This window comes from Channa argus, chromosome 3 (assembly GCF_033026475.1).
Source record: "Channa argus isolate prfri chromosome 3, Channa argus male v1.0, whole genome shotgun sequence".
In the NCBI taxonomy this organism is placed as follows: Eukaryota; Metazoa; Chordata; class Actinopteri; order Anabantiformes; family Channidae; genus Channa; species Channa argus.
In genome coordinates this window covers 23,757,485-23,771,584 of record NC_090199.1, presented here as the reverse complement: position 1 = coordinate 23,771,584, position 14,100 = coordinate 23,757,485, and the positions used below count along the sequence as shown (strand labels likewise).

At 39.8% G+C, this 14,100-nt stretch overlaps 1 protein-coding gene across 4 annotated transcripts in view; it reads right to left on the bottom strand.

Annotated features, from left to right (window-relative positions):
* Positions 1-418: 418 nt before the first annotated feature.
* Positions 419-14,100, bottom strand: part of htt (huntingtin) — a 32,052-nt gene continuing 18,370 nt past the window's right edge. For 3 of the 4 annotated variants that reach the window (XM_067498138.1, XM_067498139.1, XM_067498140.1), the window contains 26 exons: positions 13,850-13,991; positions 13,477-13,656; positions 13,141-13,317; positions 12,848-12,924; positions 12,321-12,456; positions 12,108-12,230; positions 11,675-11,882; positions 11,361-11,506; positions 10,701-10,878; positions 10,510-10,608; positions 10,218-10,402; positions 10,010-10,136; positions 9,721-9,824; positions 9,182-9,336; positions 8,929-9,068; positions 8,736-8,821; positions 8,485-8,615; positions 8,014-8,146; positions 7,682-7,837; positions 7,379-7,569; positions 7,064-7,178; positions 6,727-6,940; positions 4,635-4,854; positions 4,327-4,489; positions 3,565-3,725; positions 419-3,428 (listed from right to left, as the gene is read on the bottom strand). In XM_067498138.1, coding sequence (XP_067354239.1) covers positions 3,215-3,428; positions 3,565-3,725; positions 4,327-4,489; positions 4,635-4,854; positions 6,727-6,940; positions 7,064-7,178; positions 7,379-7,569; positions 7,682-7,837; positions 8,014-8,146; positions 8,485-8,615; positions 8,736-8,821; positions 8,929-9,068; positions 9,182-9,336; positions 9,721-9,824; positions 10,010-10,136; positions 10,218-10,402; positions 10,510-10,608; positions 10,701-10,878; positions 11,361-11,506; positions 11,675-11,882; positions 12,108-12,230; positions 12,321-12,456; positions 12,848-12,924; positions 13,141-13,317; positions 13,477-13,656; positions 13,850-13,991 — 3,961 coding nt within the window. In that variant the 3' untranslated portion in view covers positions 419-3,214. The remainder of the gene's footprint in view (positions 3,429-3,564; positions 3,726-4,326; positions 4,490-4,634; positions 4,855-6,726; positions 6,941-7,063; positions 7,179-7,378; positions 7,570-7,681; positions 7,838-8,013; positions 8,147-8,484; positions 8,616-8,735; positions 8,822-8,928; positions 9,069-9,181; positions 9,337-9,720; positions 9,825-10,009; positions 10,137-10,217; positions 10,403-10,509; positions 10,609-10,700; positions 10,879-11,360; positions 11,507-11,674; positions 11,883-12,107; positions 12,231-12,320; positions 12,457-12,847; positions 12,925-13,140; positions 13,318-13,476; positions 13,657-13,849; positions 13,992-14,100) is intronic. The other variant, XM_067498141.1, reaches the window with a different exon arrangement.

Here is a 14,100-nt window from a genome sequence, read left to right as displayed (position 1 = left end):
TCTAAAAAAGGGAATAGCACAAAATGTGATAATTTATGTTGTCAGAGTTATGGTGAAAGGCCCTATAACTAGCTTGAAACACAAAATACTACCATAGACCTTTAAATGAGCACGTTAGTAAACTGCATTTTCTGAAAGAGGTCTAATTCATTCTTTGGCTGAGTGGTTTGGGGGGCTGGCAACAGCTTGTTGTTTTTAGCACAGAGGAAGATGCAACAGAGTGGGACATTTTACTGTTTGTAGCCTTAACAGAACATTATGTTAGAAACACAGAGAGGAGCCTGTGTGTTGTGAAACTTTATCTGAAAACACAAAGAACTTAATTAAATAAATAAAAAACACACACAGCTTCTGCTAGTTTCCCCATCACTGCAGTCTAACTCTTAAGATCACAATATTTCATCACAAATCATACAACTTTATGATCTTTAAATAATTTATTCATTTCTACAACAGACTATATGCAGTAATGAATCTGTTTAAAATATTAAAATTATACGCACGATTGTTCATAGTTTTTACAGGCAACAGTTGGGGAAAAAAAAGGGGGGGGGGGGGGGAGATGTGGAGTATCTTAAAGAAACTTAAGTGAAATCAGATCAACCTCAGTCTGTGCTTTTTCCAGAGTATTATTGGATAAATCACAACTGTGGTAACATTTTAGAGTGGGGAAAAGAAATATTAAAGCCAAGCAACAACATGCTAATTGCACAGACATTGTGGGATAGGTTTAAAAAAAAAAAAAAAAAAACAAACAAAAAAAAGCTTTGCAATAAAGAACTAGATTTTCATATTGTTTTTTAAAGACCTAGATTTTCATATTTCTTTTAGACCAAAAACTTTGACTATATTATCTTTTGAGTTGTTCATTCCACAAAGTAAAGTCTAAAAAGGGAAATTTGCTGAACATGGCCTTGGTTCATTACCGCTACACCAATCTTTCAAAACCACAGAAGTTTTGTGGGTAATCATATCAGCCACTACAGGAGTCCCCAGTTAGTCTTTTGCTTTTCTTATGTCTGGATAAGAGAATGAGAGACAAGTGATAAGTGTTTCTCTGTCCTGGCTTTTTAATAGCTGTCCTAAACATTTTAAATGGCTCCTTTGATCCTCATTTTCACCCCCTCAGCACACAAATCTAAACACATTGAATGGACCAATGATAGGACTTCTTTAGACTATTTTCTAATATGCTGAAGAGGCGCCTCCCATCGGATTTTCATTAACAACTGCAGAAGACAGAAATTTATGTGAATATATTTTTAAAACTTCAAAGTAAACTGCTCACTGCCTATAAGGTAGGATAGTGGTAACACATAACATACAAATTGCTGTGATGTTTTTAACTTCAAGTTTTAAGTGCTATATGTATTTAAATTTCTGCACAAAGACAATGAATGACAAAATATTCACCAATCTTCGGCTGAGACAAAACAATATTTAAAGCTTCAGAAAAACTAAACTTCCACTGTCACGGGGCATCACAATGCTACACTTCCCCATTGTTGATTTGTCAAAGCTGCTGTTGATCACTAAGATTACAAGGCTCCCTTTGGATTGTGTTGCCTCTCTTCCACACTACTGTCATGACAACTGTGCCCATGGAAATGTGGTATTAAGGATAAGTAGCAGTAATGCTAAGCATGCATTCAAGCTTTCAGTGTACAGGACATACATATATTGCGTCTTTTATCTAAGGCATGTGTATGTACAGAATAGTGATGCCCAGCACACTCCCGTCAACTCAAGATCAAGTCTTTGATAAAACACTATATACGTTTGTAGTTTTCTGCATTCTGCTATCTGCTAAATCAGAGATTTGTTTCCATTTGTGTGTGTGTTAACACAAAGAAAATGGCGTCGCATTTTCCATCTAAGACCTCTCATCTTTACACAGTTCTTATTTTATCATGCACCATGGCTTTCATATTACTTTACAAACATTTTTTACAAGATACAAAGATAACTCAATTTGACAATGACTGTAAATTACTTCCAGTCTTGTTACAACAATATTAATCACATCTTACATCCTGAGAATTAAAAAAAAAAAAAAAAAAAAAAACGAAAGCAAGCAAGCAAATGGACAGGTGGAATAATTTGGGTGCACTTGGAAGCATATCATCAACAACAACAACAAAAACAAACGGTATCATAAAATCTTAAGCGGAAAATGTTCTCCCCCTGCTACTGATTTTAAAAAATAATGACTCTAATTATAGTATTTTTCTTGCTTAATGGTCTGCAGTCTCTTTCAGGAGTAGATTTATGGACCCTTAAACTGTTTATACTATGTAGAATTTTGGAAATGCAGCACAAAATAAGGAGTCTCTTTATGCCACCCAGTATATGGCTGTGTAGTTCTTAGTGCGCTCAATAAAACATCCAGAAAAGGATACTGAACAGATAAAAGGAGTTGTGGCAACTTGCTGAAATGGAAACAAGTTACCCTCTACAATGACCAATAGGATCAGTAGACAAGCATTCCCTGCTTGTCATGAAAAAAGAAAAAAAAAGAATTTTTCCACATATTTTACTCTAAATGTTTGAAGAATTACCAAAACTTAAATATAAAAAAGTTTTCGAAGATACTAATAATCCACAACATTATGCAGGCATTGAAATTTAACGCACCAAAACGCACTGAAAAATAGAAGCATTGAATCTCTGAATATAGTAAATTGCGTTTTGTAATCTTTCTCCATTTTACTTTACTGACATCACAATACTCAAGTCCTCACAGGAAAATAAACAAGTCCAATTTAATGTTTGATTAATGCAGTCTTTGTTTTTTTTTTTAAATAAAGGTGCCGTGTAGGAGAAGTATTCAAGGTGCTGTCTTGAGGAATTGTTTGCAGGGGTGTGTAGTGACTGAAGGCAGAAACACACTGTGGGTTGGCATCCACGATCCTTTATATAGGTGAAAGCTCACCTGTCCTAGTCATTACAGTCTTTTTACATTTAACATACACCCTAAATCTCACAACATTTCAGAGCTCCTTCAGTTTTTCCCCTTTTCATAAGTCACTAAATTTAACATGGTGACATCAGTAGTTCTACTTATTTCATATCTGTGAAAGGCGTGAGGCTATAATACGTTTTTCTAATAAGACATTCTGTTCTTCCCCTCCATGATAAATAACAGGAGAGTTGTACATGGAGATCTAATTTCTAGCCCTCCCAATCTCCCCATGTCTGTCTCAGTCCAATGCCCTCAGAGAGATTTATCCTGGTGAATTGACTGCAGACAGCCCAGCAGCTGGTAATAAGGGCTGCCAGGTGAGGCCACAGTCTCAAAGACTGATTGGAAAGCTCGGCGGTCCAACTCTTCATCAATTTGATGCCGGTAGAAATCTATAGCCACAAGACAGAACAGGTTGACATCCACCACTTCACTGGAGCCCATTCGACTGATCACATGTGGCAGTCTAGTTAAAAGGGAGGGGGTTAAGGACAAAAGACTACAGTGTTTGATAAGCAGTACACCTTATTGCTACATTCCAATAAATACACGGACCAACCAACCCAACCCAACCCAACTCGGAATTTACAGGGTAAGGATACAAGGCTGAGATCCACTGGGATGTGGAAGCAGAAACAAAGAAGCAGGAGAGGCTCCACATGGCCATAGCCACTGGTGTCCTCTGAGTGAAATTGGACAAGGACAACAGCACCCAGTCTCGCACCATAGATGACTGGCCAGTAGCATGGAGTGTCTGAAAAACCTGGGGATAGGAGCACATCAGGGGGAGAGGCAGGATTCACAGATGAGGAAATTTGACAGATTTAGTGAAGAAGTAATAAATGTTTGCTTTTGCTTCATAAAAACTATAAAAGGTTTAACTTATACAAATGTGCATTAGCTGAGGGATTTAAAAACATAGTCCGAAACATTACATATTTAGAAATTATCTATTTTAATTACATATGCTTAAATCATGTCACATATTATTCAAATTCTACTTTTTGCATTCATATTTTTCTTATTCTATAGTAACTGGAACTCCGTGTCTCTGCTCTAGCTTGATGTTTTAGACAATCGTTTGTCTGCCTTACCAACAAAAGAGCTGCCTTCATTGACCAAAACAGTCCAAAGACACCAAGTAACAACCTAAGCGAGACTTTAACTGATTGAAGTTCTATATAGCAGATTGCTGGTGAGAGAATACAACTTGGAAGCATTGTAGCATTTTTCTGGTCAAAGACAAAATTAAGGAATTCTGGCATGATGATCAAATATAAAGAATCTTGTCCAGATTATTTGTACCGCATAAGACTAGTGTTTGAGTCATTTTTGTTCGCCTGGGTTCATGTCCTGCTACTGACCTTGTAGACAACAGTGGCCATGAATTGTGGGTAAGGTTGCTGATTGGACAGGAATTCTCCAATGACCTTGTTCATGACATCTTGTGGTGGGAAGAAGTCTTCCAGAAATTGAGGGAGAATCCTGGAAACCACCCGAGCCTCGCTGGGTAAACCCTTCCTGATCCTGGAAAGACAAAATGATAATGAGAAACAAAATTAGTTTATTGTTAAACTCTACAAATGCAAGAGTTAAAATCTTAAAAGATAAAGAAAGAAGGCTGTGAAATAAGAGTAGGGTTTTCTTTATATACGGGAGAAAGTGTGTGTACCTGTCAAACAGCACAGAGATCCTCTCCATGGCAACAATGATGGACTCGCTGTCTGGGGCCTGAGGGTCAGAGTGGGCAGGGCGGCCAGCAGGGCTGGCTTTCTCCTTGCCTGAGGAGAAACCAACATGACCCACCATGACGTCCGCGGCCTCCACTACGGCAGAGCCAGAGTCAACATGACCTCTAACCCCTGTCACGTCTGAACCCGACGCAAGCACCGCTGAGAAGGTGAGAGGGGGGTGAAACCGGTTGAACCGGTTGAACCAGTAGCAGAGGTTAGAGTAGGGGTAGGGACAGATCAGAATTTAGTTGACTTCAAAACATAAAATTGGTGATTTTTGGGGAACTACGGTCTTCAGTGAAATCACACAAGTAGATATTCTATTAAAAGACTGGTGCTTAACAATTTAGAGATTTTCAATGCCATGTTTACTGGGTGCAATAAATAGTAGATTAGCCTTTCCTGTGACTCAAATGTGCTTCAGCGTACATGGCTGTACAGCACATTAAGAGAGGTGGTATGCTGAAAGTCACTTTGAATTGCAAGAACTACAGTTTAGTCAAAGAATATGCTGACTAGCTCTTGGGGAAAAAAAAGGAGTTATTTAGTCCATCAGCTTAAAGACAACAGCATGCTAGGGGTTGCTAGAGTTAGTAGGGGGTGACATAGGGGTTAGAGGGTATTATGGTATAACAGCGTATAACAAAAGGTTGTATATCTAGTAGATGCATGACATGCAGGAAAACAGGTTTTCAATGCCATCGTAGGTAGAATGAAAATAATAATCAGAGATCTGAAAATAAAAACATTCATTTTCTTATGCTACCTATGCACCCTTTTGTCCACCTGTGCTATTGGTAAACCTCAGGTCATTACAACAGTTACTTTTACATTATTTCTAAAGGCGGCATTATACTTCCACGTACTTTTGGTACGTGCAGAATGCAGGTTATGTTCAGTTATGTTGGCACATGTGTCTTTGTCCTTAAGGGGCAGTATTGTGTTTAAAAATCCTCAATTTGCTGAAAATGAAGAAACAATTCAGAAATGGTACTTAAATGCACATGTTCTTTGTCTAAACAATACATAACTCTCAGGGCCTTTATAGGTAAACACAGATTTCAATGATAAAATTAATAGGACCTGATGAACTTTTTCCAAGCGCCTGAATTTCACAGAAATTAAACAAAGAACACAGAATTACAGAGACAGTAAAAACTGTGTTAAGCTTCTGAAGTTCTCTTGTTTTATTCATTTATTGCTCAGATGAGGATGCGATGTATTTGATAGATAACAGGAGTGGTCATTTCAAAAACCCAATAATAAATTGTGAAATCATTTCACTTTTGTGTCCCATGTTCAAGTTTTTTTGGAAACAAAAAGTCTTAAGTTGAAAATCTCAAAACACTAGTAGAACAATGTCAAGGATAAATGCAGATGGATACATGCATCGATGGAGAAGTACAATTCCACCTTAAGCCAACATTAATATACAAGTTACACAGCACAAATAATTTTTATATGTAAAAGAAACTTAAATCTCCAATAAATATTCTGCTTTAGGTACAATGTATTTTGCCTGTAAAGTATGTAGTAGCCCTGCCTCAGCTATAAGGGTTTAGAGACTGAAAAGGGAGAAACACAATGAGCAGATCATATCCTACATATACTAAATTACTACTCTTTACATGTTATTTTTGAGCTGGTCACAAGGCAGTTTATGAAGCCCCCAGACATTCTAAATTTATCCTCCAACTTTAAAATATATCTATTAAAACTTCTGGGGCCTCCATAGTTTGATAGTAAATGCTAATCTTCTGGGAGAAGTGAAGGGGTCAAAGTTATAATAGGGACATCACTATTAGGGAGAAGCGTGAGGAGGATGACAGCACAGGGAAGAAATAATGGCTCGTAAAATATCTCTTAAGCATTACTTAAATTTGCATGACTGCAAGGTTAACTGAGGTCAGTGCTGCACTAGCTTCAGTGAAGTCAAGCTAAGTCGAGAAGTAGTCTACCATGGTGGTGTGTCCATGCAGCACCAGTCCTACATCTGGCAAGCATGCAGGTTAAATTGAAAATCTTTCTTACCTGTGTACATGCAAGTAAGCATCAGTCCCAGAGCAGCCATGGCTCTGTGCGGCGATGGCATGTTGACTCGGTCCACGCTGAGTTTGACCAGTGCTTCTCCATCCACACGAGACAACTGCTCTGACAGCAGGAGGCGCTCTAAACCACGCAGCACACAGTGATAGATGATCGAGGGAGTGGAATCCTCGCTGGCTGACACCATCACACTACACAACTGGAGGACAGGGGCAGATATAGGAGAAAAATAAGAGAAAAGAAAATGGTTTTAAATATTACATCTGTACTTTATTTCTGCTGTACACACAAGGCCTCTTTTCCACCATTAATTGTACTACACCTGTATGACTCCAGCCATGAAATCAGTTCCTACATCCAGAGGGTAGTTCTCCATCATGTAGAAGGCCACTGCGCACATCACCAACACATGCTGCTGGTTATGCAGGTTAACACAGCTGCAGAATAAAGACAGGTGACAGACAATAGTCAGACAATAGTAACAATAAAACGTAGAAATAGAAACACCACCAGTTTTTACATGTAGGGCATCAATGTTGCACCACACTCTTGTTTCCATTGCCATATCAATTCAGCTCTTTAGATGATCCAGTTACGTCAGTCGGCATGTTTTTGAGAGTGGAACAGAAATACTCACTGAGCAATAGCTCGGAGGTTGGACAGCAGGTATTCAGAAACAGCAGGGATGAGCTGTTTGGCTGTGTCATCTAACAGGTCACACTCCAGCACATACAGCACTCCATGCAGGGCCCCCATGCGGCTGGGCAGATGAGTACTGCGCAGGGTTGTCTCCAACAGGCGACACACAGGCTCAGCTATTGCTTTGTCCTAGAAATATAGATTTAGATATAGAATATCCGATTACCTGTGCTGTACAGGTTTGTGACACAAACTTCATTCCATTATCCCATGTCTACAAGAAACACGCAGGTCTGCTCACCATGCCCAACACAGCAGCAGCCTTGCAGATGGCAGGAACCAGGTACTGATTAAGGATCTCATCCTCTGGTGGGTGGAGCTTCTGCAGTTCCATTAGGGTGGAGAACATCATTTCAAATTGGTTCCTCTCTGTGAACAGGTCTGACACTGCCAGCAGCTACAGAAAGTAAAAAGAGAGGAAAGATCATTTTAGCCCCCATGTTCTGTTATAGGCAGGTAAAACTGTTAATGTTTCTAAAGCCCATAATAATAGATTATTTTATTTTTTTTAGGTTTAACCTAAGTAATTCTCTATAGAAGAGAGCTGCAAAAGTACGTCATACTGTAGCTCACCGATCGAACCACTTCACTGATCAGGATGGTTGGGGTCCTCCTGTTACTTGGGGAACCAGGGATCAGCCACTGGCTGTAAAGCTCCAGGAGAAACTGAGAACATGAATGTATGTCCACACCTGCAAGATGCTTTCTGAAAGCATAAAGGTAATGGTAATGTCAACATGTGAGTGCTTGTTACACTGCATATCATCACCTCTGTGGCTCAGACGGGATCTGATGAGGTCCGGGTGGATAAACACAATAGTTTTAGGGAAAAACAGGCCATGTACTGAGGCAGTGACAAATTATAGCATGAACTATAATATGCTATTTAACAAATAAAATTTTAAATCGACTTCCGTGCATCGTTTTCTATACAAATTTATTAATTATGTATGTTTTGTTTATGATCTGAATTTTATCTTTTCTTAGTGTCTTAATGTAATAAATAAATCAAATCAAATGTATGTTTGTGTTCATATTTCTGACCTAGAGTTGATGGGAGATAAAGGTGGAGAGGTTGGTGCTGGATTGTCTGGCTCATCTTCTTCATCTTCACCCCATTCTTCTTCCCTTAGGGGAGTGATATTATTACCCAACCACACTGAATGGATGGAGACCTGTGACAGATACAAAGTACAAAAATAAATAAATAAATATTTAAACAACTTAATCTAATATATTGCTCCTTAATCTTTTTATCCATCTATCTCATCATCTACTTTTAATGATTCTTCTACCTGTCCTAGTTTATAGTCCATGTTGCCCATTTCCCTCTCAGTGTTGATCTGCAGCAGTAATTTCTCATGGCTGATCAGTGTACCTGCTAAAACAAAGTCGCACAAAAAAAAAATTCAACAAAAAACACAACTGATAGGTGTCACTGCTGAACATTTAGCTAGAGCTAGTGTGCAAATATGTGTTAGTTGTTACCTGCTGAGGCTGCAGACAGGGAGGGCACAGGGTCCCAGGCATGGTATGGGTGGTGTGTATGGACATTGTCTCTCTTTGACACAAGGGCCTGAATCTCTCTTTCCACCTCACCCCTGATCACTGCAAGTTTCCTTCCAAACCTGAGCTCACACATACAAAAAAAAAAGCTTAATAATGACACAGGCTCTTAAATAAGGGAATAGTTCATAGTTACACCATGTTTCCAGGGATTTAAGTACCAAGTACCAAGTACCATGTTTCCAGGGCTTTGAGGCTCTTGTTGCGAGGCTGCTGTTCCAGACAACTGACTGCAGGGTTGCCAGCAGTGGGTAGAGTCATGGCACTGAGTACTAGGCTAGTAATGGCCTGCACTGCTAGCACATTCAACTGGGTACGCTCCAAGTCCTCCTAGAGACAAAGGAATTAAAAACCCTAGATGAGTAGGAAAGACATGCAACAGTCAGCAAATTATTATAGAATTACTTTATCTCAACTTCTACAGACTGTCTACGTAGATGCTTCCTCAGGTTCCTCACAGTAAGAAACTGCACATAGTCAATCCTTCCAGAGATTTGCAATGTTGAAATCAAAATAATTAACTGTACCAATCTCCAATGAATTCTGTGTGACCTTGCAATTTAAATAATCCTAATCAAATAAACATTGCAAGATGTGTCACATTCCTTAGTAGGCATTTTAGGCTGCAACAAGAAAAAATGTCAGCAAAAGCCTAAAGGGAGTTCTATGAATCTCACCAAGCAGCAACATGTTTTGTGAAATTTGTGTATATACCTCCTGTTGTCTCTCCTCCTCCTGGTCCATAGTGATGGGTTGGGTGACCAGCACCCCCAGCAAAGTAGCCCAGGTTTCCTCAAACTGTGTCCTGCTGCTCCATCCTAAATATACACAAACCATGAACCATGCAGATGAGTAAACGTTTACTGTAGATGCCACATTTTGTTCAAATTGTGACATTTATAAACTAAAAGGGCATTTATGTAGTGAGACACTGTACATGAAAAAAAGAAACCATGAAAGGAAGAGTAGTCTATAACTGTGTGCGTGCGCGTGTGTGTGTTACCCAGTGTGTTGATGCGGTAGAGAAACTCTCTGAAGACATCCTTTTCCTGCAAGAAGTCTACAGGGATCTCAGGCAGTGTTGTGCCAAACTTTCCTCCTGGTTGAGGGGACCAGCCTAGTTTCCAAACCTGCACGTACGTACAGCATTTTTAAGAATATGCTGATATAGTCATGTACCTAAAATGTAAGAATTTCTTTTAACAACTGACCAGTGGAGGTACTCTGGTATAGCTGTTGACCAGAGGCAGTCGGGACAGACTTATGACAATGTTGCGCAAGGGTGACGTAAGAAAAGCAGGGAAGACTTTGTTTCTATGGTGACCTGGGGAAAGAACGCTCTGCAGACCTTCCACCAACTCTGCCATGATCTCACATGCTTGCCACTCACATATGCCTATACGCAAAGGAAATATGACATCATTAATACTAAAATACATCAAGTTTCACCTGAAAAGCCAATATTCAAAAGCAACGCAGTAGTGTCTTTGAGGGAAAGCTTACAGTCAGAATGTGAGTCCACTTGGTCTCCTTCACAGTCTCTTCCTGCCTTTGCCTTTTTCTTCTCTGGATGCAGCAGCTGGTCACCAGGACTCACTGCCACTGGCAGACCGAGGCAAAAGGTATAATCAGTCAAGACATTTGGCCATATAAATCAGAGGGGATATACAAACATATCCTGCTGTCCTCATTACCTGCAACAATTATAAGGCGTAGGCAGTAGATGAGAGAGCACGTGTGTGTAGTGTACTCTGGGGTGGACAACTTGTTCCAGACACAAGGCTGCTGCAGGGCAAGACACAAGCAGGACAAAGCCCATTGTAGGTCCACACTCAGAGGCAACTGGTTCTGGAGCAGACGCCACGCTATCACCTGCAAAGACGGTCACATGCAAGCTGAGGAATGTTGTAGTAGAAGAGGGAAAGCAAAGCGATCGTCTTCACTTTAAGGTTTTCAAGACATTTACTCTAAAATAAACTCATTGACTACTTTAGTAAGTATACCTGTTCAATCACGTCATACTGGAACACATCACAGTAAGAGGTGGTTCTAAGGCCTTGACCGTGTTATTCATATTAAATAGGGTGGCCAAAACATTAGAGCCACCTCCTAAAAATGATACACCCCAGTATAGGCCCGCCACCCACTAAGACCTCAGTAATAAACACATTGAATTATCACCTTTCTGAAAAACTAAAAACTGAGAAATTATAACATTGTACACCAAATACCTAAAGAATGTACCTCATGATGTGGCCAATGAATGTAGATTTATACTTTGACTTAATTCATATACAAGAGCTGTTATAACAAAGGACTGAAAAGGCTAATAAACAAATATCTTGAATTTTTACCTCAGTGGCAGTGCAGGTGAACGTGGTTATAAGGTGTTCTTTGTCAGAAGGAATATGCAGTGATGAGGGCAGCTGGTTCACACTCAGCAGATACTGAGACAGAGCTCTGCATAGTGACAAAACCCTGGGACAGAAACCTGCCTCATCTAAAGAGAAACAGTAAAAACAAATACAGTTAATATCTAATCTAAACATGACAAGCCAATTCAGGTTTTAAACCATCTATACAAAGAGGTTCTTCATAAGGTAACCAGCTGTCAATTAATGCAATAGAATCCTTCAACATGTCTTTCTCAGATTGCTGAAACTCTCACCATAAACATCAGCCAGTTGCTGCCAGTAGGGCTGTGGCTTCGATGGTGGCAAGAAGGACTGGTGTGGCACAGGAAGTGACCCTGTGACTGCTGCCATTTGCTCAAGGGTCACTTGCAAAGCAGTCTCCAACAACAGTGACCCCTGATTCCGCGCCATCCGTTGCACCCCCATACTCAGACATGGACACAACAAGCTGAGGTTGAACTCCTGGAGATAAAAGGGGCAAGGTTTAGGTTCATATTAACAGAATGTCAGGTATAGGAATATACAGTGATATAGTTTTAAAACAACAAAATGCTTAACATGATGATTTGCTCAGTATAACAGCAATGACAGCTTATAACATAAACTTATAATAAAATAGCTGGCCCAGGTATTAGAGAATAAATGAATGACTGAAGTGAATGTTCCAAGTACACTTGTTTTTGTCACCTTGCATCGCATGATGTTTAAAAGATCAGTGGGAAGTAGTTTGGTAAGAAGTTCTGTAGTTTCCAGCAGGGAAACATCTCCACGAAGACAACACTGAGACTTCACCAGAGCTACGTACCACTCCTATATTAATGAGATCATGTATAAAAACAATTTAAAAAACGTTTTGTAATGTGTAAATCTGGTATAGTCCTTGATTCTCTGATTCGTCACCTTATCAACAATAACCAGTTCAGGGGCAGGCTGTGGATCCCCATCCAATGGGTGTGATGTCACAGGAGGACTAGGGCTGTTAGTGTCAGCAACAGTGGCTCTGAACCTGTCCAGCAGCGAGTAGAACCTCTGATGCCTGATGCAAAAAGAAAAGATGAACCCAAGATATGAGTAACAGAGGATAGAGATATGTCCTGCTCTTAAAAATTAAAATTGTAGCACATATCTCTCACCGTCAAAGCAAATCACTGCGCTGACTTTGGTCTAAAGTACGCATTTGGTAATCATATACAGTATTTATAATGGCACTAAAGTTTGTGAACCCTCTCAACTTCTCTAATTTTGGAAAAATATGAACTAAAAGATGATCACATTTTAAGTCTTAATGCTACTAAGTAAAATAAACAAAAAAAAGGAAAAAAGTAAAAAAATGTGAAGCCATGCCTAGATTTTTTGCTTTGTTAACTGGGGCAATTTATTTCTATTTTATTGCGGTGCGTAAGGTTCTGTTACAAAAAAAGTATTACCTCTGAGCCAGGCCACTGGTCTGGAGATATTCTTGAATCCTGTCCAGTTCCTCCACAGGCAGCTGAGCTATACTGTTCTGCAGGATGAAAAAAATATTTAACATAGGATTAGCTAGAATGAACTTATAAGTAAACAAAATTTTAAAAAGTTAAAGAACTGTGTAATGAAACATGTTTATAGGTCTAGCCCATCTTACTAGCCCATAGAAGCTACTTGGCACTGCACCAAAATCTAACATGTTCCAAATGAAAGCAAACTCCCTTTTCACAAAGCACAAACACACACACTATACCTGTAGTGTCTCAGCCAGCAGCATCTCTACCCTACGACATGCTAGTGTGTCCACCATGCGAGCCAGAACCCTGAAGGGTGTACTGAGCAGCTTGTCCACGTACAGCATCAGCAGGGAGCCAGACTGACTCAGGTGAATACCTTCCAAACACTGCAGTGTCTTCTTCAACATGGTAGGCTGCAAACAATGGTGGAAACCAAAAGATAAAAAAAGGAGATGAGAAGGAAGGCAAAGAGAAAGACAGGTAAACAGAAAAAGGCAGCCTTAGATTCAAGACCATTGTGTTTGGTAGCTAAAACAATGTGACTAATTTGGGATGAAGGAGTTCAATCTTACTGTAGTGAGGTTGTCACAGCGTGACTGGATGGCCTGGATGAAGAGGCCACTAGCAGCTGAGTTGCGGTGAACAGCACTGATGAAATCCTGCACTGGTGGCTCATGGGAAAGGCGGATGAGGTCACGGACGTGGTTGACAATCAGCCAGGTTAAATGCTCTGAGTCGTGGAGGTTCTGGCACTAAAGGAGATATAGACAGACATTTTATTAACCCCTGGAGGAAAAATTTCATGTTGCAGTAGCTGTTACACATAATAATATAGTATACATATAGTACTAAGATATCAATAAGGCTAAAAAAAAAATAATAATTGTATATTTGTAATTTATTCCAACACTATTATAATAAGTTTGTATTCTCCCTTAGTCTCACCACATAATCACAGAAGAGGATGATTGCTCCCCTGCGTACGATCTCTCTGTTGATCATTGCTAACTGGGTCTCAGGCTTGTCTTCTTCACCTTCCCCTGAAGAGCGAGGGCTTAGCAGCTTTGTGCATGAGAGGCTGTGTCTCCTGAGATAAGGAAAAGAGAGAAAAGGGTAGACGTGCTGGAGAGGCCAGAGGATATGCTGCTATGCTTAACTTCTGTTGTCCTACAAATGTACCTTGCCATTTATACATT